Source organism: Sorex araneus, chromosome 2 (assembly GCF_027595985.1).
Source record: "Sorex araneus isolate mSorAra2 chromosome 2, mSorAra2.pri, whole genome shotgun sequence".
Classification (NCBI taxonomy): domain Eukaryota; kingdom Metazoa; phylum Chordata; class Mammalia; order Eulipotyphla; family Soricidae; genus Sorex; species Sorex araneus.
The window spans coordinates 277,432,091-277,459,965 of record NC_073303.1 but is presented as its reverse complement, the minus strand read 5'-3'; the positions used below and the strand labels follow the sequence as shown (position 1 = coordinate 277,459,965).

Genomic DNA, 27,875 nt, shown 5'->3' with positions numbered 1-27,875 from the left:
ACTTAATAAAAGTATTTTATGAAAGTCAGTGCAGCTGTCTTAAGATATGTAGCTATTTGCTGTTGTGAGTGTTACTGTAAACTTTGTGATGTACATGGCTTCAGATGTCATCATTTTTCCCCCCACTTTCTAGGAAGTAACAGCTAGCAGTCGCCACTATGTTGACAGGCTATTTGACCCTGATCCCCAGAAAGTTCTCCAAGGTGTCATGTAAGTAGTATGTATTTAAGAGTTTATCCAAAACGTCTTGTTTGTTTTCATGTTGAATCTGCCCAATCTGTATATACTTTTGAACATGCAGCTACAGCTTTTCTCTTTCAGTTCACAAAGACTCCTTGACCTTTATAACTTGAATATTATACTGTAACTGTCTTTTGGATAACTGTTAATTGGCATGGTTAGCTTGTTTTTTGTAGAATCTTTTTTCATAAAATATGTTTCCTTTATTGAATAATTTAATGACTTTAATATCCAGCAAAAGTTACTGAATAAAATTGATAATTTTTAAATAATATTTTGTAATAGAAAAGTCAGTAGGCTGTTTTCATTTTTGATTAACTTATTAACGGAAAGATTTTAATCCTCTAGTGTATATGTTAATGAACAGTGAGTTTTTTTTATAAGTAAACCAATCTTGATTTTTTTTTTCTTTTTTGGGTCACACCCGGCAATGCATAACTTTTATTCATTTTGCTTTTTGGCCACACCCAGCAGTGCTCAGGTGTTAATCCTGGCTCTGCACTCAGGAATTACTCTCCTGGTGGTGCACGGGGAACCATATGGGATTCCAGGGTCAGCTGTGTGCCAGGCAAGCGCCCTGCCTGCTGTACTATCACTCCAGCCCCCTGTAGGCCAAGCTTTAAACTCAGATTCTTTTTATTCAGGATGTGCCTTAGTTTGGGGCCACTTCATACCAACTAGATTAAGGATGTAGTAGTATTTCACACAAGAACTACTTCTGGGTTTTTTGTTTTGTTTTGTTTTTTAGTGGAGACGGGGGTTGGGGAGCCTCTCCAGTGCACTGGGGCTTGGGAAGTATTCCCAGAGATAGCTGAGCTTGGCGGTGCAGGCGGTGTGGCTTTCGCGCTTTGGCCAGGCCATGCTGAAGGGGGCCAGGCTGTTCTGGCAGTGCTGTGGGTGGGGGCGTTTTAAGGATAGTACATGGCACCCTCCAAGTTAGAAGCACAGGCTATCTCTCTGCCCCAAACAGCAGCTTCAGGTAAGTAAAGAGTAATACTGGTTTGAAGTAGAAATGAACTTCATTTATTCTTGAAGTTCCTGTCTTAACTAATTTTGAAGATAAGTTTTTGGTTTTCCATAATGTTAGGTTTCAGTGTTCTGTTTAGGAATAAATGTTCATATTTAATTGGCTAAAATTATTTCTCCCATTTCCTTTTTCACCCTTTCAGTTTTAGTGGCAAAATGTTTACTTTCTCTCAGCTGTGATTGCCTTAAGAATACTCTAGATTGGGGCTGGAGCGACAGCACAGCGGGTAGGGCATTTGCCTTGCAAGCGGCCGACCCGGGTTCGATCCCCAGCATCCCATATGGTCCCCTGAGCACCGCCAGGAGTAATTCCTGAGTGCAAAGCCAGGAGTAACCCCTGTGCATTGCCAGGTGTGACCCAAAAAGGAAAAAAAAAAAGAATACTCTAGATATGTACTATACATTTTGTTTTAATATTTGAGTTCAATTTCTCTACCACACTGAAAAAATGTAGCCTCTCACAGAGCAAAGAATGAAAGTAGTAGGTTAGTTTTCATGTAAAAGTAGATATCTACTGAATCCATTGATTAGCAGGAAAATTTAAGGCAAATATATTTGTCGCATCTTAATATCTCTCATGCTTAAAGGCTTAGATGTCCTCTAGGCTATGTTTTTAGCTTTACTGTCTCGTATTCTTATATCAATTCAAAGATGATTCAGTGTGTCTGATACCAAGATAGGGCTTGTTTTGCGAGAGGACTTACGCTTCAAACACCCAACTGTCCTCAATTAGACTTGAACTTACATATTTCCTGTGTCTCAGAGCGTTTTGCTAACCATTTCTTGAGAATGTTCTTTGTAGTAATGATTCCTGTTCATTCTGCCCGATTTAATCTTTCATGACTGGACTTCTAGTTGAATTGATTGATTTCTTCAACAAACATCCAATGAGTTAGATTTTAGGTCCTGTGGTAGTAAGGGGGTCTGTGAGGATGAATCAAGGGGTCATAGCTCTGGAGGACCCAGAACTCTAACAGAGGAGTCCAGTAACTGAAAGAACAGCTCTCTGAAGTTTGAGTTCAAAATGTCGTAAGCATAGGGTGTCTTGAGTCCAAAGGAGAGCGCCAGTCATTCAGAGTTACTCTCCTCCCTGGGCTTCTGCTTCCACCCATTGGTGTTGAGTTGATCTTCCTTACTGAGTCGATGTTTTTTTCATGTCCTTTCTTGAGTCAGAAACATGATTGCTTCGTAATTGATCTCCCTTTAGTTTATCTTGCCTCCCTGTCACTTTTCTGACTCGAAGTTCCCCCCTAAAGAGAACTTTTTCTTCTTTCTTTTTTGGTTTTTGGGCTATAACTCGTGGTGCTCAGGCTTTTCTCCTGGCTCTGCACTCAGATTACTTCTACTGGTGTTTGGGGGGCCATGTGGGAGGCCAGGGCTCCAGCCTGGGTCGGGCGCTGTACTGTCTCTCTGGCCTGGGAATTTTTAATCTTTGCTCCTGGTGCTGCCCCAGAAACATGCCATGTGTTTCCAGTATCATCTACAAATGGCTTTTCCTTTTGTCCTTGCATCCACTTATCCAAATCCTGCCATTTTCTAGGGATTACATTAGTTCTTATCATTGCCTCAAGACCCTCTAAGCATTCAATTTATAATGTAAATTATAAATTGCTTGTGTTATCTTTCTTTCTGTGAGGAAGCTATAAACTCTTCAGATCAGGCATCCTGGTAGGTGTTGCCTTTGGAGCTTCTTCATAGAGCCTGGAATAGTGCCAAGTTGCGCATTGTTGGGTTTTAGTATTATGTAAATAGAATATGCCCTCCAACATTACAAGTTGGTAGACATAAGATTATGGGACTGGCAAGATATTACAGCAGGTAAGGCACCTTCCTTGCCCACCGCTGACCCAGGTTCAATTCCTGGTACCCCTTATGGTCCCCTGAGCTTTGCCAGGTATGGCCTCTAAACCAAGAAATAATAATTGTTTAAAAATTAAAAGACTATATTTCTTCAATCTGCTGGGAAAGGATGCCATTTTACTAAAGATTGGCAATGTTTTTATATGTATAAATGTAAAATTGAAATATAGTAAAAAGGGAAGTGCACCTGTGAGTTTATTCTGACTTTCTGATACATGGTGGGCACTGCAGGAAACTGCTTGGCTTGAAGGGCGAGGGGAGAGGACAGACTCGGGACCGGCCCCGCCACCGAGTGTGGCGCTCTGAGGGAGGCACTTGGGTCTCGAGTGTCTGTAAGACGGGATAGCCGCTGCTCTGGCTGCGAGGAACATTCAAACAACGCAGCGTTCAGTTCTCTTCTAACTCTTGCTTGGTTTTGTTGCGCTTCTATCTTGGGTGATAGTTCTGAGTTTGTGTCTTACAAAAATGGATTTTTCTATGGTCCATTTTATGATCCACTGGTGGTAACTTCTCCGTCTAGATAGATATTTTCAGGTCATGCTGACTTTCTTGCCTTTTTTGGGAGGTGGGGTTTTAAAATTTTGTTTTGACCAATCTTGATTAAAATATATATATTTTAATATATATTTGTGTGTATATCTATCTATATGTAAGCACACAAGGCTCAAACTCTTACAACATGTTAGTGATACAGGGGCTTACTGGCTCCGAGATGAGATACAACAATTTTCACACACTTTCCTTTAAGTGTGGAAAGTTTCCTCAGAAACCTTTTGGGATCATTTTTAGTCAATTATTGATAACAAGCAATACAAAGTAAGCTATTTAGCATCTGCCTTTGGGGCAGGCTTGGGTGGTGGTGGGAAAACTCGAAATAATGGTGGTGGGAAGGTGTAATGGTGATGGGATTAGTGTTGAAATATTGAATGTGATCAATTACTGTGAACTACTTTATAAAAATAAATGTTTTTTAAAAATTCATCCTATTTATTTGGGAGTCATAGCCAGCATTGCGCAGGGCTTACCCCTGGCTCTGTACTCGGGGATCAGTCCGGGCACTATTAGGGCACCGTCTGTGGTGCCAGGGTCTGGCGGGGCAGCTGCGTGCAAGGCAAGCCCCTCACCCACTGTCCGAGAGGAGGAGGTGACGAGGACAGTTTGGTCGAAGGGGCCTGTTGGGGACACCTGATTCAGACTGGGGTTGACTCGGTGTGCTCGTGGGGAAGGGACACTGATCTCTACGGCCCAGGCCCGGCCAACAGTGAAAGCAGCAGGGGAAGGTGGGAGGGGCCCTTGGCATGGGAGAGCAGGTGTGTGTGTGCGCGCTGGGGAGAAACGCAGCCTCAGCCGACAGACTCGGGATGGCGCCTCCCCGCACCAGCTCCGCATGACGGCGATGGTCACCTCCTTTAGCCTCAGCTCTGACTCTTCATCAGGGCTGTGATATCCCCTTATAATAATGGCCAGATAGAACACTTTGCTGGCCTTGAACATTTTCTTCCTTCTGTAGCACGGGTTTTACGGATCAGAACCAGAGCACAGACAGCTTTGAGATACTAGTCTGCTTTAGTCATGTAACTTCCGAGTACCTCTTTCATATTCTCATCACGAACTATTAAGAGAACTTTAAAAAAAAATGGCATTGAAAATTTTTCTGTTTGCTTTTTTCCCCTGTAAAATTTTTATTTGGCATGATTTTGGATGTTTGGAATATGTGTTTGTAAGGTGGTGTGGGGGACACCCCATTTCTCCGTAGTTTCGGAAGAATTGGGAGAAATCTGGGGAAGTACTCAGGCTGAGAATTCTAAAGTAGAGAATCCAGAGGCTTCTGGCACAAAATAATCTCTGGATGATTGCTGCCAAACATTAATTTAGGCAGAACTCACTGAGGAGAAGAGGAGGGCAGAGGCAAGGGGCCGTGTTTGGCTAGAGTCCTCGGCCTGACGGGAACGGGAGTCTCTAGCCATCCCAGTGAGTTTCTTTTCTTTTCTTTTTTTTCTTTTTTTTGCTTTTTGGGTCACACTTGGCAATGCACAGGGGTTACTTCTGGCTCTGCACTCAGGAATCACCCCTGGAACTCCTCAGAGGACCATATGGGATGCTGGGAATTGAACCCGGGTCGGCCGCGTGCAAGGCAAACGCCCTACCCGCTGTACTATTGCTCCAGCTACCCAGTGAGTTTCATTCAGTTTAATCCACATAACTTAAACACAAAAGCAAGCAAAACCCTGCCTTTTTTTTTTTTTAAATCCTGTTAGCCATTGGAAGATCTGAGGGAAAATTTCCAGAGAGATTAGACTCTGAGAATTAGTCGTCTTTCAGCACTGAGCTAACAGGTGGATAGAGTGTTTCTGCTCAAGCGCTGTACAGAAAGCTGTTCAGAATCGGGGGGAGAATGGTTCAGCACATCACTGTGTCCGAGAGGTGTGCTCCGGCCGTGACAATGCCGCTGAGGAGGTACTGCTGTTGTCACCAGGGGTTTCTATGGCTCTTCACTTGGTCGACAGGGGGATGTTTGGTGGTAGCATTTGGGTTGATTTTTTGCTTTATGGGCAGGGGCACCCTGCCCTGCTCGACTGTGTGACATGGGCCTGCTGTCTCGGAGCCGAGGCCCAGCACAGCAGAGTGGCCCCTGCCCGGCTGACTGGGGCCTCTCCAGTGCTGCGGATCCAGTTCAGGGTTTTGCACTTGCTGGGCTTCTGTCTGTGTCTTGAGCCCTAGCCAGCTCCTTTTTGTCCATTAGTTTTGTTCTGGAGCCGTGCCTGGCAGAGTTCAGGGTGCTGTTCCTAGTTCTGTGCTTGGGAGTGACCCCTGGATGTGCATGGGGGTCCCCCTTACACAGTCCTGGGTTTGCAGGATGCGAGGTAAATGCTGTAACCACCTTTTGTGTCTCTTTGGCTTTGACTGCTGATTTTTATTTATTTCAATGTCACCCGCCCAGTGTGCTCAGGTGTTACTCATGCACTCAGGACTTCCTCCTGGCGGTGCTCAGGGACCATATGGGATGCTGGGGATTGAACCCAGGTTAGACATGTGGAATCCAAGTGTCCCACCTGCTATAGTCTCCCAATTTTTAAAACAATATGCCCCTGTCCACCCCCCATGTTCTACTTTGTTCTACAAGACCACAATTTGCAAACTATAGGACCTTTTTTCAGGATTGTCAGTTTCAAGGCGGAAGTTTCTGAGTACTGTAGAGTTCTGCCTTGTGAAAGAGGGAAAGTCAGAATTTGATACTGGAGGAGCTGAACTTATTTTGGGATATGAAGAAAATGGATGAACTGAGACTTTGAGTAGCCGTAGTTTTGACACTCTCAGATCTGCCCTCCCTTATTTTGTATATTCTGAAGTTTAATCCTTAATATAACTTACACCTATAAGTCTAAAAATAGTATAATAGTTGGTTATAAAAGAGGAATTTAAAATTATAACTTGTAGTGTTTCAAGATGTTAATGCTAGGTGTGACTGATATATAAAACAGTGAAATAGTGTGAATGCTTGAACAGCAAGTGAACTAAGGTGGATATATATTGATGACTTAAATACCAAGTGTGCTGGTATGGAATTTGCTAAAATGAGCTAACTAGAGGGTATGATCTTCCATTATTTACAGTATAGATGTAATGCTGAAAAATGCAGTTGTCTTTAAAACTGCAAAACTCTATTTTCTGTCTTGTTTTGTGAAAACTATGGCCAGAAATTTTCAGACACCTTTTAAATGCCCCCAGGCATCCAGCACCTATTTTTGTCTTTCCTTTTGGCACCTCACATGAAAAAGGTTCAGTGCTCTGACTTAGTTGCTAGCTTTTGCATTTGCACATCCAAGGTGACGTCTCACCAGACGTGTCCTCTTCTCTTCCCCTCAATTCAGAGACATGAAAAACGCTGTCATTGGGAACAACAAGCAGAAGGCCAACCTCATTGTCCTAGGAGCTGTTCCCCGGTATGTTTGTCCTCTTTGCCTTTTCTGATGGAAGTCTTTCCATCCTTCACCTAAGATCCACCTTTTTTTCTGTATTGTCTGTCATATTTTTAAAATGTAATTTTGTGTGTGTCTTACCTGTGTATGATCTCCTCAGCCCCAAACGTTGGTTTTATTTTTAAAATGATGACTTTAGGGAGCTGGAGTGATGGCACAGTGGGTAGGGCGTTTGCCTTGCACGCGGCCGACCCAGGTTCGATTCCCAGTATCCCATATGGTCCCCTGAGCACCGCCAGGGGTAATTCCTGAGTGCAGAGCCAAGAGTAACCCCTGTGCCTTGCCAGGTATGACCCAAAAAGGAAAAAAAAAAGTAAATAAATAAAATAATGACTTTAAAATATATGGCATACCTTATAAAAAAATTCCTTGTATATTTTTAATTGTCCAATCAAGTATATCCAGGATGTAACAGTTACCCATAAAACAGTTCAGACAGTGTGAGTTACTGGAATGTGCCCTAAGAACGCTGCTCTAGTTTTTCATTCAAAATTCTTTCTGTGCTGGGTGGGTGCTGAGCCACACCTTGGCGATGCTTACTGGTCCTCCTGGCGGTGCTTGGGAACCAGGCAGTGCTGCGCCTGGAACCTGGGTCTCCTGCATGCAAAACAAGCACTCTATTCAGCTGATTGAGCTCTCCTGTGACCCTCATTCAGGATTTAAAAAAATGTGTTTTAGTTTAATTTTTAAAATTTAAATGCTTTATCATAACTCTGATTTACCATACTGTTCATAATTGTTTCAGGCATTAAAAGTCCCAACACGTATCCCACCACCAGTGTGCCTTCCCTCCACCACTGACTTCAGTTTCCCAGCCACTACCCCAACCTGCCTGCCCCCTCGCAGACAGTCAAATTTACTTCATATAGTTTGTTACAACTTAGGCAAATGGAATTCTCAGGTCCTAGATAGAAGAGTCAGTTTGTGATAGTTACTGTATCTCACAATAATGGTGCTAAAGTCATTTAGGATCCGCTGTGCTGGTTAGTGCCAGTTCAGCCGTGGCACTGGGCATCTTCATATCAGAAAGTGGCACATTCTTCAGAGACCGTTGGACAGTGGTCAGATGGACAGTTTTGATAAACCCTCTGAAGTTGTAGGGCAGTACTTTTGTTCAATATGAAGATAATTTCTTCTTGTTCCTACCCTGCTCTCAAAACTTCTTTATCAAATTAGTAGCACTGTTGTCCCGTTGCTCATCGATTTGCTTGAGAGGCACCAGTAACATCTCCATTGTGAGACTTGGTATTACTGGGGCGATAGCACAGCGGGTAGGGCATTTGCCTTGCACACAGCCAACCCAGGTTCTATTCCTCCGCCCCTCTCAGAGAGCCCAGCAAGCTACTGAAAGTATCCACCCGCATAGCAGAGCCTGGCAAGCTACCCATGGCGTATTCGATATGCCAAAAACATAACATCAAATTAGTAGGTGATTAAAACAAAAGGCTGTTTCCTGCATAGCCCTCTCAACGTTCCCCCAGCACGTTTTAGTGCCCGGCATGTGTGATTAGCCTTTGTCGATTAACACCACTTTCAGCCTGCTTACTTTTTAAGACTTTTAGTCTCTTCTGTTTATCAAGTTCCTTCTTTTTAGATTGTTGTACTTGCTTCAGCAAGAAACTTCAAGCACAGAGCTGAAGACGGAGTGTGCAGTGGTGCTGGGGAGTCTGGCCATGGGCACCGAAAACAATGTCAAATCTCTGCTGGACTGTCACATCATTCCTGCCTTACTGCAAGGTACACGGGGGCGGGAAGGGCACATGCGTCCTGGGGCTGGGTGCTGGGGAACCGTCGAGGCCACGATGCCCCTACCTGGCTATCTCTGGGGCGACGCCTTGAGTGTTCAAAGGATCGTGCACAGTCCCAGGGCTCTAGCTGAGGTGGCCACATTGCAAGGCAAGCTCCTAACCCTGTTCTAGCTCTCTGGCCCCAGAAGTCATTTTTGGACAAGTAAAGATTAGACTCAATTTAGAGTCCTTCAAGCATAGGTTGGAGGATGAGTCCCCAAATCTGTTCTCTATTAATAGGGTTGCTGTCCCCAGACCTGAAGTTCATTGAAGCCTGTCTCCGCTGCCTGCGGACAATATTCACCAGTCCTGTCACTCCAGAGGAACTACTGTATACAGTGAGTCCCAGCGCTCTCGTGGCTGCAGTCACTAACGGCACCTCTCACTCACTCAGCACCTCAGAACGCACTTCAGCTATGTGACGATACAGGAAAGGCGCGGGAGGCATTTGTGAATACCCAGTGATCTAAGCTTTGTAGATAAGTAGAAGACCTTAAGACCTTAAGGCATTTATTGTTGTTTTTATTTTAGGCTCATTTTGACCTTAAGGCATTTATTGTTGTTTTTATTTTAGGCTCATTTTGATCTCCTTATGACTTGAAACTATATTTAATGCTACTTAAGTTGACCTTACTGTAGGTTAAAGTCCAACAGGATTTGCTTTGTTGAGAAGCTGAGTTCTGAATAATGGATAACATTTGGAGAAGTGGAGAGAAAACCGGCCCTTCTCGGAAAGGCGGAGACTGTGAGAAAGAATAGAGGAGGCCCACGGGCAGAATCGCCTAATCTGGGAAGAGCCGTGGCGGTGTTAGTTCTGTGGGAACGCTGAGCCACAACTAGCTTGCGAGGAGCCCTTGGCCAGGCCAGAACCAGAGATTGTATGTGGGACAGTTGTGTTCTCCCCAGGCCATTCAGTGACTCTCAGAACCTCGGGAATTGTTAGGAATCTTCTGCTCCGTTAACCGCCTGGGTGTTTCTGCTTGAGGGTCTGAGGGAGGGGTGCTCTGAGCCCTGGGCCCTGCAGCTGTGCTCTGGGGTCTCCTGAGCACATCCCTGGGATGTAAGAGACCATGTGGTGTTGGGGTTCAGACTGGGTGGGCTCATGCCAGGCGTGTGCCCTGACCCCTGTGCATGAGACTTCCTTTATTTCTCTTAGAGGGCTTGGGCCATACACCCAGTATGCTCAGGGCCTACACCTGGCTCTGTGCTCCAGGGTCACTCCCGGCAGGGCTTGGGGACCAGATGGGACTCTGGGGATCCAGCTCAGATTGGCCACATGCAAGGCAAGAGTCCTGCCTACTCCAACCCCACATGGGACTTTCTGACTGAAAAAAATGATTTTGGTTTTAAGTCCATTCTTGGCCGTGCTGGGGGCTGCTCCAGGCTGTGGAGCACGTGGTGCCTGGCAGGAGTCTGTCATGCCTCTCACTTGCAAAGCAAGTACCCAGCTGCATGCCTCAGAACCCTTTGAGTTCTTTCTCTCTGGCTGCCTGTCCCCGCCCCCTTCTTTTTTGAAGGGGGAGGGGGTCCCCTAAGCGTTGCTCAGGAGGCCCGGGGACTGTCCTGGCCACTGTCCTCCAGCTAGGTTGCTGGCTACATGGAAGAGCCCTGGAATGTGTCACAAGGTGCTAGGGATTACCCAGGCCACCCTGGGGTGCTCGGGGCCTCCAGGAATGTACCCAGCAGACCTTGGGGGACCATGTGGTGCCAGGGATGGAACTGGTGTCTGCTGCGCACAGGGCATGTGGCCCCTCTTCAGTCTCCTAGTGAAAATTATCTTACCAATACTTTTCAGAAACTTCCCCAATATCCACAGTAAGAAATACATGTTTCATTAGCACATCATGTGTTTGCATGCCTGTGCATGTACACATGTGTGAGAAGGAAATATTTTCTTTGCAAACAGTTTCTAAATGTCATGCCCTCCATTTCTCTTCTTTCTTTTCTCATTTTGAAACATTGGACACATGCAAATAGAAGATTTTACCCAGAATCTTTCTTGATGGACACTGTTTTCTTTAGAAGTTTCTCTTGTATCCCTCAATAAGTAAGGGGATAAATTGATCATAGCTTGCTCTGCACTCTCAACGGGTTCCTTGACCTGTTAATAGGATCATAGCTCAGAATTTGAAAATTCTGGTCTAGGATAGCTTACTATTTTTTACATGAAGTAAATGAAGACCCAGGGACATGAAATAACCTTCATTATGCAGCATCTCAGCTTTATACTTCAGACAACAAGGAATTCATGAAAAGTGTTGGAGGGGCTAATGACAGTAGCGTTTCATTATAATTGACTGACAGCTGTTAGTTGGATTGTATAATGACCAGTTGCTACAGCAGGCCAGGCTAAGCTGAGGAAAGAGCTGTCCAGTTGGAAGAAGGCAAGTGGATGCTTTGAATGTCTGTTTATACCATAGATGGCTTTGGGCAGATTTGATAACTGTTCTGCACCACACTTGGCAAAAAGCAAATGTGAAGAACTAGGACAGGGATTGTCATCACAGAAAAACTCGACCAGAGAGGTAGCACAGCAGGTAGGGCGCATCCCATAGGGTCCCCACTGCAGATTCAGGAGTAATAACTCTGAGCATTGCCACCTGTGGCCCAATAAGAAAACCAAAAAATGAGAAAAAAAAGAAAGCCACTGGATAAGAGAGCATCAAGGAAAGGATGGAGGTGAAAGCACTACCTCTTAGTTGCTGCCTCTGTACTCGGGATCACTCTTGGAGGGATGCAGGGAACACATGCAGTGTCGGGTATCGAACCCGCGGCATGTACAAGGCAAACATTTTATCTGCTATACTTGATATTTTTATCTTCTCTCTTGCTATGCACTTAGTGCCTAGCTTGCTTTGAGGCTTCTAAGTTTTTTTTTTTTTTCAAACAGTGACAACAGTGTTACAATAACAAGCAAAGGGGCAAGAATCTACTGGTAGGAAGTCAGCAGCCTTTTATTGTCCCATTCTGCTTGTAGTTATCTTGGGCATTCTCTGTTCTGTAGTGTTGTTCATCCAAGTGATTGACTTAAATTCAATTTAAAAATCCTTTTGAATTCCCTTCCTTGCCTTTTGTCATTTGTCAAAGTATGGCCTTCAGGACCAGCAATATCATCTTCATTTAGGAAGTTAGACTCTTAGGTTTTGCTCTAACCGTAAAGACTCTCTGCATAAAGACCATGCCCAGGTGGTACGCCCCTCACACCAGAGATGCGTTACTCTGAGACTCAGGACCGCGTTCTCTACACACTTGGCGAAGTATCCTTTCCATTCTGTGACTCTGGCTAAACCTACGTTCACCCGTTTCTCGTGCATTCTGAAAAAGGGAGTTTGTTGGCCCCGCATCAGGGGGCTGCATTCTCTCACCTTGACGCTGTCGCTAGTGTCGGCGGGGCAGAGAAGCTGGACACTGAGCTCGCCGGCTGCCGTCCCTGGAGAGCAGGTGCTGACACCATAACATCTTGGAGATCAGAACCGTCCGCTTTGTTTTAACGCATCATTTTCCCTATAACCTCTTTATCATAGCCTATATTTTTACTTACATGTGGTTTCAGAAAAGATTTATTTCACTGAAATGATTTTTAAAGGCATTTCATTGTAAGGTTGCCTTGTTTATAGGGAAGAGCATGGGGGGGGGCGGTGTTTCTTCCTAATCACTATTCCTTCAACAGTTAGCCCTTGTCTTGATGTCCATGTTACTTTTGTTTGCTGTGTTCCTTTACGAGACTGTCGTTAAAGAGGTTAGAATTGGTACTGGCTCCTGGAAATAGTTTTCTCGGTGTATTCCTGGTACCTAAGTCCGTTGTTGTGCCTTTCTCTCCTTCCTCTCCAGGATGCAACGGTGATCCCCCATCTCATGGCGCTGCTTAGCAGGTCCCGCTACACGCAAGAGTACATCTGTCAGATCTTCTCACACTGCTGTAAAGTAAGAACAGAGTCAATATGCTCCATCCCGCCTAAGCTTTTGTGCTGCTCTCAGGAGACATGTCCTCTTGTGTAACCCCCCAGAGATAATTGTGTGTGTAGAAGCAGGTTGTAATCTCCAGAGCAGACCTGGGGGTGTGTCTAATTATTGAATTGTGAGAAGTTTGAATGATCTTATTCCTTAAGTTACCCAAATAACTTTTGGAATTCTTCATCAGAGACTTCTTGATACTTTTAGACTCATACATCTGAAAATTCTCAGTGCTATTTTAGCTGAATCATAGACATAGACATAGTGCTAAAGCACTCATTCTTTTCTTTTTGTTTTTTGAGTTTTTGGCCACACCCAGCAATATTTAGTGCTTACTCTAAGCTCTGCACTCTGGCATTACACAGTTACTCCTGACAGTACTTGGAGACCGTCTGGGATGCCAGGGATGGAACTGGACTTGACCATATGTATAGCAAGTGCCCTAACGCACTGTACTATCACTCTGGCCCCCTTAAATTATTTATTTTTTTGCTGGAGAGATGAGATAACATTGAGCAAATTTCGTTAAAACCAAAGAGCAGGAACCTTTATGCTGCTGATAGAACCAATAATGTATTAAGAGAAAATTGTTGCAACTCACCGGATAATAAGCATATGCCATAATAATTGAATAACCAAAATAAAGAGTTTTGAGATAGTTAGATCTTGAAAAACACTATAGCATTAAAAAAAAACCCTTAATGACAATAGTAAAATAAAATTTTAATTGTGATACCTTTAAAGCTAATTACATTCTTAAAACTCTCTCTGTGATTTATTAAGAAGCAAAAGAAAAAAAAGACTAGCAATATTAATTGAATTTCTAATTTCCAAAGTGTTGCCACTTCTCCAGCAGTTACTCATATCTCTGAGATCTTTATTTTGTGGTGCTAGAGAGCAAACCTAGGGCATCTCATACACGAAGGAAGGAAGTACTTCACTGAGCTAGGTGCCCAGCCTTGAGACCTATCTGTAGAAGTTTAAGGTACTGAGAACTTAAGTGTTTCCCATTCTGTGGATGGATGGTGCATCTTGCTATTACTCTAAACAGATTCATTTGGAGAGGGACTAAGAAAGACTTGATAAAAAAATAAATTGGCCAGAGAGAGAGTTCAGGAGAGAAATTCACTTCCTTTGCAGGATTGACCCCAGTTGGGTATATGATATCTCTCCCTCTCTGTCTCTCTCTCTCTGTCTCTCTCTCTTTCTTTTTCTTTTTTTTTTTTTTTTTAGTTTTGTTTGTTTGTTTTCGGGCTACCCAGGCAGTGCTCAGGACTTAGTTCTGGCTCTGCACTCAGGGTTCACTCCATAAGTATCCCAACTCTTAAAACACTGACACATGCACATAGCCATTCATTAAAATGAAATTTATAATAGTAAAGGACTAGAATGGGCCTGATGTCTGATTATCAGGAACTTGTTCGAGCATAGGACATTTTTATGATTGATATGCCTTTGTACCGGTAAAAGAAGTTTCTGTCATCTCTGCTAAAATAGTAAGTGGGAGAGAATCTATTTCTCTGTTTGCATTTATTTTATAAAATGCTTTGAAGGTGATGAGTGATTTATTGGGTCGCCTCGCAGGGAGGGGTCGGCCAGAACAGACAGCGAGGCCCATGGGGAAGCGGCCTGTTGCGTCCCTGTTCAGTGAACGCTGCCGTATTTCAGCTGGGGTGCTGGAACAATATGCAAGGCCACAAATTGCCAAACAAACCTTACTGTGTTCACATGTGAACCTACTCTGATTTGGCCTTGTCTGCATGACTTCTTCTAGTTCTCTACTTGTTACTAGATAAGACAGAACAGGTCTGGTCAGATCCTTTCTTCCCCTTCAATTCCTTCCCCATGGCTTCTTTTCATTCTCTTTGTAATTGGTAAGTCAGAGATGAGTCCATTCAAATGAAACCCTTAGGGCAATTTCTGGCACACAGCGAGTACCCCAAAGCTGTGCTCGCAGTTATGACTGGAGATGCTTGTGGAAGGATGAGGAGGGAAGACAGGGAACGTACTCTGAGCCTCTGCCCTAAGAATGTTGGTCTTTCAGTTATTATTAAAAACAAGTTTGAATGGATACTTGTTGATAAATATGTTACACGATTGTATCCTTAAACCCTATAACTCTGAAAATAAACCCTATACATATGTTACACGATTGTATTCTTAAACCCTACTCTGATAAATATGTTACACGATTGTATCCTTAAACCCTATAACCCAGAACCTCTAGTAATGTTCAACAGTGTTTATAATTTATAATACCAGCATGTTAGGAACGACCTTAAACTATATTTAAGGGGATTTGCCTGGATAAATGATGGGATTATTATAAAGTGATTTAAAATGATCACAGTTAGAAAACTCATAGAAATTAAAAGAGAAGTATCTTTTTGGAGAATTTAACATATTGGATTTATTTATAGCACTATAGCAGTGTCATCCCGTTATTCATCTATTTGCTCGAGCAGGCGGCAGTAACATCTCCATAGTGAGACTTGTTACTGTTTTTGGCATATCGAATACACTACGGGTAGCTTACCAGGCTCTGTCGTACAGACAGGATACTCTCGGTAGCTTGCCAGGCTCTCCAAGAGGGACCGAGGAATCAAACCTGGGTCAGCCATGTGCAAGGCAAACACCCTACCTGCTGTGCTATCTCTGCAGTCCTAATTTATTTATATATTTAATATATTTAATACAAATACTGATTTATAATGATGCACTTCTGAAGCTTATAGAGCGCAATGTAACTTCAATAAAAAAACTTTAAAGTTTTGTTACTAAAATGTTTTTAGAATCACTGCTTATAAAATAGAATATGGGATGTCTTCTTACTCAGAAGCATGAATGCTAATCTCAGCAGACTCATCAAACAGTGGGTATTTGGGGCCAAGAAAGAATGCGCCTCTGCAAGATAAGTTGTTACTTGCCTAAGTATAGTGGGTTGGAGAAATTGGCTTGTGAGCTCTTGGAGGCTAATAACTGTTTTTCCCAGACAGGTAACTTGCCTTTCAGTGCTGTTTATCTCTTTGGGATAATGATAAATATGAAATACTGGGATTGTCTTGACTTTGTCTTTTATCAGTTGAGTAGATGCATAGTATGTTAATGAACAAAGGACAGTGTCAAATTCAAATGCCTCATTAACCTTTTATGGCTGCTGCAGAAAATCTTCAGCACAGTGATACAGAGAAAAAGAGTTGATTGGATACTTTTATTTTCCCAATTCTTTGTCCTTCTGCTCTAGAAATTGATGATTTTAGGAAAAGACCTGTCAGGAACAGAAACCAAAAACATACAACGTGCTTGGTAACGAAATGTGTTTCCTGTCGTCTCTGAGTCAGACTTTAGATGAGACTCTAGCCTGGTTTCTCTTGCGATGGATTCGCTGTAGGATCCCCTGGGAGATGGAGCATATCGGTGTAAGGTGTAAGAGCGATCCCAAGTCTCGGGGAGCACAGGGACGTGTCAGAGCCGGGGCACCACTGTTGGTGTGGCGCTGTGCTAGGTGGTGCATGCCTGTCAGGGTGGCTTCAGAGCCCCCTTCCTTATTTGGGGGACTGAGGAGACATTAGCTCTGCCTACTGGGGTGAGATAGTCCCTTGTCTGACAGACGGAAAATGGTATCTACCTTGCTTTTGCGGGGAGGATAGGGGGGCCAGAAAAGATGAACTGAGAATTCCATATTATGCTGAATATAGTTTTTCTGCACTTAATGTTTTATTGGAATGAGTAGTTGCTCTTCTTAATCTATTATTATATTCTCTTTTCTTACAGGGTCCAGATCATCAAACAATCTTATTTAACCACGGTGCAGTTCAGAATATTGCTCACCTACTAACCTCAGTATCTTACAAAGTAAGATCTTAAAAATTATGGCCAGAGTTTCGTTTTATCTTTGGTTTCTAGAGTTTTGCCTTAGAAAATCCTCTGCACATTTTGCTACTGCTTTGATAAATACTGTGACGAAAGGTACTATTTCATAGTCAGTAGACTGGTACAAGGCATTGTTTGACTTGGAGAATGCTCTTTTCAAGGCGCCGCGTCATTCCTCTGTGGTCACTATCAGGCCTCTGGTTAGGTGTCGGCGCCAAAGCCGGCAATGCCTTGCATTTAGATTTTGTATTTGACAAATTTTATTTGACCACAGTGACACAAACATCTGTATTTTTAGTGAAAAGGTCAAGGGTTTTCAGACTGCAAATTAAATTTTTTCAAATGTCTCTTAGATAGAGGAAGGCAGCCTCGTGATGTACTATCAGCCGTGTAGTTAAAACGGTGACGCTGGGCCGCTGTCCTTCCTGCGTCCCCCGAGGGCGCCGCGTGTCGTGTCCAGCAGGCCCATCCATCCTGCTCTGTGCTCTCAGCCCCTAGCTTGATCACAGGTAGAGCCTGCAGTTCTGGACTTTCTCTTCCCCAGACACCTGAGCTCCATCTGCTGCAAGCTCCCGGGGAGGAGCAGGGAGTGGAGCCCGCCCGACACTAGCCAGAGGCAGGGAAAAAGCAGCCCCTAGATGAGAGCTGCGTCCTCTGCCCTTGCCAGGCAGGGGCTGATGTCGAGTCGGCACTCAGGCCCTGGAAACAGTCTCTGGGATCGCAGTTTCCTGTCCTTTTTCTTTTTCCCGAGCGTCGTTCATCCCCCAGCCCTCCCCACTCTTCTTCTTGTGACTGTGCTTCTTTATATTGATGCGGCCCATAGGGCAGGAGACTTCCGTGAGTGTTGGCCCTCCCCGGCTGCCTGTCCTGTGAAGGCCACTTCCCAGGAGTATATACGCAGATTCAGGCTGGGAAGTAGGGATTTGCTAAGCCGGTGAAAAACAGAGCTGAACAGAAACAGTGAAAAAGAGCAGCTCCCTTACAAAGCCTGCAAGCTGTAAAATGTATGTGGTTGGCCCCCTTTACCACCTAGACTAGTAGCTGAGCTTGGGGGAGTAGCCCAGTTCCTAGGTGTATTGAAAGTTACTAAAAATGGCATCAGTTTGGTCTTTTTCGTACTTTCCTTGTAACTTTGCTTTATTCCCATCCCTACCCCATCCCAGCTATCAACAAGCTGCTGCTGCTGTGTATTTTCTCTCTCTCTCTCTCTCTCTCTCTCTCTCTGTTGTCTGGTTTATAGTAGTTTGGGGAGAAGAATTTTCCCACTTGCTAGGCAATGATGATTAGTGCTTTTTGGGTTGTTGTTTTTTTTTTTTTAACTTTACTTTTCTTTACCAAAACTATTTTACTGTGGTCTTTTAAATTTGATTGGAGATTTGCCAACTCCAATCCTAATTGCAGATTTTTTTATCTGTTACTTCATAATTTTGACTTTTATAATTTTAACTTTTTACTCTTCAAATACTTAGTTCTTTTATTTATTCCCTTGATGCCATTAAACAAATAACTTTTTTCAGAACGTATTAAAAGTTGTATTTGCAGAATTAAAATACATGGGTTTTGTTTGTCTATTTTTGCAGGTTCGAATGCAAGCACTGAAATGCTTCTCAGTTTTAGCTTTTGAAAATCCCCAGGTATCGATGACCCTGGTAAATGGTAGGCTGGATCTTTCAGTGGTACTTACATGATTTAATTTCTGACCTTTAATTTCTGGACTTAAAGAATTTCCTTAATGATTTTCTTTTGTTTTGTTCTTAGTTTTGGTTGATGGAGAGTTGTTACCACAAATTTTTGTGAAGATGTTGCAAAGGGATAAACCCATCGAGATGCAGCTCACATCAGCAAAATGGTAAAAACTGAGACAATGTGGGAAGGTGGTTTATTAATATCTTAGATTATTTTTGAACAGCCTGATTAACTCATTCCTTTCCCTGTGTTCTGGGATTTTAAAATTTTATGAAATTGTTGGTTATCACATTTTTCTTAAATGAAAGTGATTTTTTTCCCCCTCAGTTTACTTAGTAGCCTGCCAAACAGGAGGAACTGTATTATAATTACAAAGATATAGAAGTATAGAATGAGAGTTAAAGTTAATAAGCAAGGCATGATTTCAGAGAATGTGGTTTCTTAGAGCAAAGATCACAGACGTGTGACAGTTTAGTGAGATAGTTATATAACATTCTTATTAGCATAGTTCCTGTCTCATAAAGAGCATTTATACATGTTCTCTGACTATTACTATATTAACGGGTAGGTTGCACACCTCTTACATAGGGTCTGTGCTAAATAAATTTAATTTACTATTTATTTAAGAAGCTGTGACTAATACTTTGGTATTAGTATTTGGTATTCCAGGATGAGGAATTTGGGGGCCCAGGAGGTAGCTCATAGGACTGGAGCCTGTTCTGTGCATGCTGGCACCCCAAGTTGAGTCCATGGCACCTCAGTAGTGCCCCAGCCCTAAACTAGGAGTAACCCCCAGTATTGTCAGGTGTGGGCGCTCCCCAGCCGTCTAAAGAAGATTGGAGAAGTACTAATTTTATTGCATTTGTATTTTGTTTTGTACGTTTGCTTTTCCTGTCATTGTTTTGGGGCCCTGCTCGGGGCCACTCCTGCAGATGCTTGGGGGACCCCTGTGGTGCCTGGATCAAACTAGGGGGAGCCACATGCAAGGCCAGTTTGTTTGCTTCTGACCTTACCTTCAAACTCACATTGACCTGTTTGTTGTAAGGTAATATCCTCATGACACTGATATTCAAACACAGCATGCCCCCAGGCTTACGGTGACAAAGAGCTGGAGGGCAGTGCCGGGGGTGCTGCCTGGCACGCTGAGGCTCCAGCCAGATCCCCAGCACTGTGCGTGGTGTAGCCCCAACTCCCTCTCCCGCCTCTCCCCAACCCCCAAAAGGTAATGAAAACAGCTGCAGAGAACTCAGCCCTGAGCCCGGAGCAAATAGTACAGCAGGTAAGGCGCTTGCCTTGCGCGCCGCCAACCCGGGTTCGATCCCCGAGCACCACCAGGAGTGACTTCTCAGTGCAGAGCCAGGACTAAGCCCTGAGCATCCTGGGTGTGGCCCCAAAATAAAAATGAAACAAGAACTTAGCCCTTAAAATATAAATAACGAATCTTCCTGGTTTGTTTTGGCTTTCTGTAAAAGCCAGAATATGGGTGGTGATGTTTCCCCCCAGCTTAGTAAAGGAATTTATTTCAAGAGGAAATTCATTACGTTTCTGAAGTGCATAACGTTCAATACCTGCTTAAGGAGTACAAATGAACTTTATTATTACTTAAAGCCAAATGTAGTTGTGTAGGTAATTTGTTTTTCAGTGAAACAAATCTGTTAGTAGAATAAAGTAGCGCCTTTGACTAATTCTCAGAGCCACTACTGGTAACAGCGTAGTTGATTTCAAATCTGCAAGTTTTATAGTTTAAATTTCTTGGTCATTTTGTTGTGATTGCTGTTGGTGTTGGGATATATCAAGACTTCCTTTGGGGCTGGAGTGATAGCACAGCGGGTAGGGCGTTTGCCTTGCATGCAGCCGACCCGGGTTTGATTCCCAGCATCCCATATGGTCCCCCGAGCAAAAAAAAAAGAAAGAAAAAAAGACTTCCTTTAAGCTTAAATTTACTCTACTTTCTAAATATTTTGATTTTTAATGAATATTTCCTTTTTGTTATGGAAAATCGCAAACAGAATAAAAATGTTTGCATATTGTCTCTATGAAGTTCATTTTTAGCTGTTAAGGCATAGGACTATCAGAATCTTCCTCCCTAAAGATAAATGAAAGTTCTGGTCTTCCTCCCCCAATCCCCATCATTAAGGCAAATACTTTTTCTTTTGAAGATGTAAAACACCAGGAAACACTTTCTTTCATCTTATTCCAGTTTAACTTACATGTGCAGAGCTGGGGCTATTCGGACAGATGACAACTGTATTGTATTAAAGGTGAGCTGATTGATTCTCTCTGAACTCTGAAAGCTATCTAGTCGTGGAAGTGTCGGATGTCCATAGTGGCATACCTGTGTCTGTCACATGTTCGTCACTAGGATATGTGTCGTAGCCTGAGTAAAACACCGTGCTTATCTTTTTAAAGTGTTGGTTACATTGTAGTTTTAAAAAAGTAGATTTAGATGTATTTTAAAAGTCAAAATGAGGTAATTCTTATCTTGTCACATCTTTTTAAATTTTATGATAATTAGAATGATAAAAGCATTATAAACATAGGTAGGATTCTTAATACTTATGATAGACTGTAGTTAGTTTTATAGTTAGGTGGTTTACTTGCTCTGTGGATAAATAATATTTTGTCATTCTGAGGCATATAATCAAAAGATAGAAATTAGTATTAATAAAAAAATGAATAGGAAAGAATAAATGATATACATAGTCAGCATCTTGTGATATCAAAAGCAACTGAAAAATCCACAGGGGAGAAAAGGGCTGGAAAGGAATTGAGCATTTCCACCAGAAACTGGCTTTGGTAACCAAGGAATCCCTTATTTTTCTAGCTCAGATGCCTAATTATGAAAATGAAAGCAGTAGCTCTGCTCATATTATAATAGTCACAGGATATTTAAAGCATTGATAGTAGGTGCTCAAAGGAAAATAATAATAGGGCTTTCCTCTTGGAAGCCTAGAGGTGTTTTTTTTTTATTGAATCACTGTGAAAAAAAATGCAAAGCTTTAAGGGTTAAGTCTCAGTCATGTAATGATTAAACCCCTACCCCTTCACCAGTGCACATGTTCTACCACCAAGAACCTAAATATACTCCCCTTCCATCCACCACCCCCCCTCCCCCGTAGCTAATGATCTTCACTTTATTCTCTCTATACTTTGGATACATTCAATGTTTCAATAGAGAACTTACTGTTATTGTTTGGAATTTCCCCCCAACAATCAGGCGTGCTGAAAAGGCATCATTTAATAATTTGTTTTCCATTGCTGAGAATGAAGACTCTATGAGCTATCGCAGCCGCGCGGTTTTGGATTTCTGATATTTTAGCTCAGTTCACAGTCTAGATGCATTTCTATAAGAAGCCGCTCTGGGTGCCAAAAATGGGTTAGAAGACCTCCAGGATCATAGTCTTTAGGAGCAGAGGGTCCGTTTCGCGCCGGATCTTATCTGGGTGGAGAGCGTGCCAGTGTTGCCCCCATCCCATGATCGCCTACGAGCCACGTCACTGCAAACTCATACCTCTGGTTTGGGAGTCTTAGACGGTGGCTCTCGCCACGTGGGTGTTGTTGCAGCCGCCATCTTCCACGCAGAAAGACAGGGTAGAGAGGGAAAATCCCTCCCCGGGTGCCACAAGGTTGTAGCACAGTTCAGTCTAGATGCATTTCTGTAAGAAGCCGCTCTGGGTGCCAGAATGGGTTAGAAGACCTCTCGGATCATAGTCTTTAGGAGCAGAGGGTCCCTAGAGGTGTTTTTAAAGTCTGAACTATCCTAATGGGGAAGCTTGGAGTGCTGCAGTCTGTCACTGTCACTGTCATCCAGTTGCTCATTGATTTGCTTGAGCAGGCACCAGTAATGGCTCCATTTTGAGACTTGTTACTGTTTTTGGCATATTGAATATGACATGGGGAGCTTGCCAGGCTCTGCTGTGCGGGCAAGATACCCTTGGTAGCTTGCCGGGCTCTCCGAGAGCGGCGGAGAACTCGAACCTGGGTTGGCTGTGTGCAAGGCAAATGCCCTGCTGCTGTGCTATCGCTCCAGGCCCAGTGCTACAGTCTAATAAAGATAAACCAGGAACAGAAGAATAAAAAAGCATATCATAGTTAACCATGATATATAATTTTTCTTTTATATAATTTTTATTTTTATGCAGAACTTTTCTATAACTATAACGTTTCATTTTCTACTTCCACATTAACCTTTAAAGTAGATTCATCACCTTGAAACAATAAATATAGGGAATATTTTCACTGGGAACTTGATATAGGTATGTTACCACTAATTATGAGATTAAGAAAAAAGACTTCAAAATAAACCTAGGAAAAGAAACATAGGCCTTGTTGATGCTGCTGCAGTCATTCTAGGATTTCTTTGGAAACCCTGGGGACTGTGATGGATGCATGTCACTCAGATTTCAGACGAGTGGAATCCAAGTAACTGCACAGTCACTGAATTTTCTAAAGTCTTGGGTTATTTGTTTATTTATTTTTGCAACTGTAGATTTTAAACCTCAAACAAAATCAGAGTTATCCCATGTACACTACTCACTAAGGGAAAGACATTATTCTAAGGGAATTAAATTTCTAATTAAAATACTGGAACTCTTTCAGACAAACAAGTACATAGATGGGGCACAAGAGCATCAGGTGGGATTTATTCGGGATTCTTAAGTGTCTTTTATAAAGTTGTATAGTAAAGCTTCCATCTTAGCGGCATTAAACCTAATAAGAATGTGCCTTGTTGATAGGAGTCTTGTGTTCCAGGACAGATAATTAATAAGTACTAGGTTTTGTTTTCACACTTAAAAGAGAAAAAAAGAAACCAACTTTTTATTCTCCGAACATCTTTGTTGAAACACTGATCACAAACATGACTCCCAGTGAAAACCTTCAAACTGGCTCGGTCACGATTTGTTCCCCAGGCAAGTGATGCTTGTCTCTGCCCGCAGACTCTGCCGTGCTTGGTCCGGATGTGCAGTAAGGAGCGGCTGCTGGAGGAGCGGGTGGAGGGGGCCGAGACGCTCGCCTACCTCATCGAGCCGGATGTGGAGCTGCAGAGAATCGCCAGCATCACCGACCACCTCATCGCCATGCTTGCAGACTACTTCAAGTACCCCAGCTCAGTGAGCGCCATCACTGACATTAAAAGGGTACGTCCTCTTCCTCCCCGGCAGCCCGAGACAGGGGGCTGGACGCACATCTCCCAGCTGCTCCCAGCTCGCAGCCCACCGACCACGCTGAGAGCAGAGCCCTCTGAAATAAAGGCATCTCTTCCCTTCGGCGACATGAACATTGGCCTATGGGTTTTTGACTTTTTTTTTAACTTCATTGATTCATTTTGGTTCTTGAGCCACACCTGCCTGTTCCCAGGGCCCCCTCCCCCCCAGGCCTATCCCCCCTCCCCCTGTCTGGGGCGTCCTGAGTGAAACAGCCTGGCTCGGAGTCCAGTGGCCTGGCTATATCAGTGATAACTTCTTACAAACTTTTTCCTGACCTCTCCCACATACCCCAGTTCTAAAAAGGTGATGGTGTAGCAGGGAGGGTGCTTGCTCTGCACTCGGCTGAAGGGCTCAGTCCCCAGCATCCCATATGGTCCCTTGAGCCTTTGCTTGTGGACCCAAGCAAAACAAAACGTAAAAAGACAGCTGTCAATTTATCATTTTCCATTAAATACAGAACAGATTGTTAAGGTAATAGCTTTTCTCTTTAATAACCCTCCTTGACTTGTGTATTAATAACCACACTGTGGATTAAGCAGTGTGTCTGCTCTTCCTTCACAACTCTTCTGCGCTCGAGGTGATGGCTTACGTTGAAGCAAGTCTTCTCTGAGCGTTGGCTGGCCTCCTGCTTGCACTGACACTGCCCTCACTGGTGTCAGAATACAGGAGCAAGTCCTAACTGTAGCCTCACCAGCACCCTGACCCCACACCTGGCATGACAGCTGGAACACTGCAGCCACGAGAGGAAGGCAGCATAGTGATAAGAACGCCTGACATATGCATGTGCAAACCTTCTAACTAGTATGTGGAAGAACTTGCACATCAAAATGATTGTCTTGTATCGGAAAGTTCTGCCTATGATCTGTCAGTACCTGCTTTGACCAAGACAGTTTTGTGACTACTGTCACAGAATCTCCATCAAGTCCAAGCCAAATCCCTCCCACCCCTCCTTCTCTTCCCCTCCCATCTCCTACCCTTCCTTTCCCTTCCTTCCCTTCCTTCCTCTCATCCTCCCCTCTCCCCTCTTCCTCTCCTCCCTCTCTCTCCTTCATCTCTCTCTTCCCCCTCCCCACTCCCTGCTCTCTCTCTCTCTCTCTCCCCCCCCTTCCTCCCTCCCTCCCTCTCCTTGCCCCAGGAAATCGCAGGGCATGTGGTGCCAGGGGTTACCCAGGCTGCCCTGCAGTATGGTGCTTGGGGCTGGGGACCCTCAGTGTCAGGGACCACACTGGGGGTGGCTGCAAACAAGGCATGTTAACCCCAGTACTGTCTCTTGGTGCCCCCATCCCCACCATGGTATTTTGGATGTGTTTGTTACTTGGATGCACCCACTCTTTTTGGGAGGTGGGTGGGAAGTGGGGGAGGAAGGGGATGGTGGGGACGGGGAGTGTACCTGGCAGTGCTCAGGGATTACTCCTGGCAGTGCTCGGGTGACCATATGGGTTGCCGGCATCGAACCAGCTGCATTCAAGGCAAACTCCCTTCCTGCTGTACTGTGGCTCTGACCCCTTTCTCCAACTTTACAACCCCCTGTCAGTCACAGTTAACTTGAAAACTCTGTTAGTGGATGAAGAGAACCACTGTCGCCATTTTCTAGCTAATGGCTACTTTGGGGGATGCTTCAAAATATTCAGCAACTATATTCAAAACCCACAACTACACCATTGCATCAGAACAGTGTTCCAAGGCGACTCAGTAGGAGAGAGTGATACTAGCATAGACAGATAGTTGCCGCCCTCTGCTATAAACTCATCATAGTATTGGTGTGCCTCACACATTGACTGCTCCATCTCCAGTCACTGGCAGTGTCCTAGGAACACACGTGGGCTGTATTTCCTGCTAGCTTGGTGTTAAGCTTGGTGTATGGAAGACTCAGTAACCTGGAAATCCATTAATGTGTCTGGAAAGGTCGCATTGCTTCATAGTAGCAAGTGATTTGAATAGTTTTATCCAATACTATCGAAACCCTGAACATCATTTTGGATAAATGTAAAAGACAGAGTATTGATTATCGATTGTCATGCTCTATGTTTTGTCTATTGAGAATTTTCACAAAAGTCTCCATGTTTTTCAAAACTTGTGCTCAGATTAAGCTAAATGTTTGTGAAAACCTTCTAAAGATACTGTTGCAGCAGCACTCACATCAGCTGTGTTCTGAACCACAAAGGTCTGGGTGTGCCCTGTTTTCTCTTAAGACCACATTTTAGGTAGCTGCTTCCTCAGTTCTGCTGCAGGCCCCATCTAGGAACTGGGATTTTAAAGTCTGAGGTTCACAAAGGATTTTCATATACCAGGATCCAATGTTGTGTTCACGTATAGACAATGTAGGCTGAAAGCATTTTTGCTAACATAAACACAGCACACAGTTAACAGAAAGTTTAGTTTGTGAGCAAAAGCCCCAAGTAATGAGGAATTTGGCAGTAACACTGATACATCAATCATTACCGAACATTCTTCCGCCATTACCAGTTCTTTACTCTTAAGGTTTAACTTATGAAGTGAGTTGGAATCCGTCTTTCTTTCCTCCCGTAGCTTGATCATGACTTAAAACACGCTCACGAACTACGACAGGCTGCATTCAAGCTCTACGCCTCTCTCGGAGCCAACGACGAAGACATCCGGAAGAAGGTGAGTCTGGGAGAGGGGCGTCCCCCAGTCCTGACAGCCAGCAGGCAGGGAGTCACGTCCACCTGAAAGTCGTGGTGAAGAGCACTAACAGTGACTGCTTGCGTAGAATAAAGCAGAGTGACTAAAGGCAGAATTGAAGAATGAATGGGACCCGGATTTGGGGGTTCTTTGTTTGTCTTTAGAACATAGAGTGGCATGGCCGTGCTGGAATGACAAATTACTGGCGTGCTTTTTGTGTCATTAATATGAATTATTATGTTGCACATTCTTTGCATGTTTTCTGATAAAAAATCACTTCTAGCACTGTGAAGCTTTAGATATCTGGAAAGAAATACCACTAGAATGTAAATGTTATTTATGAAATTTCTTCCTATGCCATTGAGAAACTCAAATCTCTATTGTATATTGTTCTTTGATATGTGGCTTAGTTATGTTTTGATTTTTTTTATTATTATTTTCTTTTGCTACTGTGCAAGTTTGATGTGAATAAAATCTTTGTGGAATAATGATTTTATGTTTAGTGATTGGTCATCTGAATTTTTCAGCTCCCAATAAATGAGTCACTGCTGTTGTACCCTTATGTTACTCCAGCCTAGCATAACCCCGAGTTCATATTCTTTATGACAGTAGAACTAATGCTACTCATAAGGGGAGAGACCAGAGAGAGTTGTAATACCTGACAAGACTCCCTTCACAAATCAAGAAGCTAGAACTTACCATCCATAACAGTCACACAAGGTTTTTAGGAACATTGATAAATGAATCCACATGTTCTGTCTTGATAAGCCATGACAGAAAGCGCAAAGTGAGCATCAGATACTTGACCACGTACCAAATATTCTTATTTATGTTGGTATTTTAAGGAACCCTGTGAAAGAAATCACAGCATATTAGGAATTAACCATGATTCAGAAAAATTACTTTAAACTTGCAGAGAGAAAAGAATGGTGTAAATGTAGGTTTATTGGAATACATAGAACCATTCTTGGAACCATTGGAATACGTAGAACCATTCAAGGAACCATTCTTGAGAAAATTGAATAGCAGTACGAATAGACATGTGAGTAGCTTTGATTTCAAGTCAGAGCTAAGAGCATCATTACTCCAGTTGTCTTCCATATTCCCCAGTTTAGTTCAGCTCAGAGATGTTTGGACTTGGAGGGTTTTTAGTAAATGTATGTGATGGTCCTTTTTGACACCTCTAAAGTGTTCTTTTGTAAGCTGCTGACTCAAGACAAACATACTAATGATAGGGACTTCTTGTGTCCAAACATGATTTCTAGATGTCAATGCTTATATCTTAGGTACATGGTGTGTTGCAAGGAAGGAGGCTTATGGCTACTCACAGATTACATTTTTAATTGATATGGACTGGATAACTTAAATGCATAATGATTCAGGGCTGGAGAGATTGTACAGGGGATAAGGCATTTGCCTTGCATGCAGCCGACTCCATTTCGATCTCCTGCACCATATATGGTCCCCCAAGCACTGCCAGGAGTGACCCCTGAGCACAGAGTCGGCAGTATTTCCTGAGCGCCTCTGGGTGTGGCCCAGCACCCCCCAAAAAAAATAATGTTTTATTTGGGGGTGGTTATTAGAACTTACTGGAAAGAAGAGTATTGTCACCATTCATT

The 27,875-nt window shown here is 43.4% G+C and overlaps 1 protein-coding gene across 3 annotated transcripts in view; it reads left to right on the top strand.

Annotated features, from left to right (window-relative positions):
* Positions 1-27,875, top strand: part of ARMC8 (armadillo repeat containing 8) — a 95,014-nt gene that overhangs the window by 24,634 nt on the left and 42,505 nt on the right. Inside the window, exons 2-12 of one of the 3 annotated variants that reach the window (XM_055125186.1) lie at positions 134-210; positions 6,999-7,070; positions 8,701-8,843; positions 9,134-9,231; positions 12,725-12,817; positions 16,622-16,702; positions 18,301-18,376; positions 18,479-18,569; positions 20,607-20,667; positions 23,344-23,544; positions 26,143-26,238. In XM_055125186.1, the coding sequence (XP_054981161.1) occupies positions 134-210; positions 6,999-7,070; positions 8,701-8,843; positions 9,134-9,231; positions 12,725-12,817; positions 16,622-16,702; positions 18,301-18,376; positions 18,479-18,569; positions 20,607-20,667; positions 23,344-23,544; positions 26,143-26,238 (1,089 nt within the window). The remainder of the gene's footprint in view (positions 1-133; positions 211-6,998; positions 7,071-8,700; positions 8,844-9,133; positions 9,232-12,724; positions 12,818-16,621; positions 16,703-18,300; positions 18,377-18,478; positions 18,570-20,606; positions 20,668-23,343; positions 23,545-26,142; positions 26,239-27,875) is intronic. The other 2 variants (XM_055125187.1, XM_055125188.1) reach the window with 2 other exon arrangements.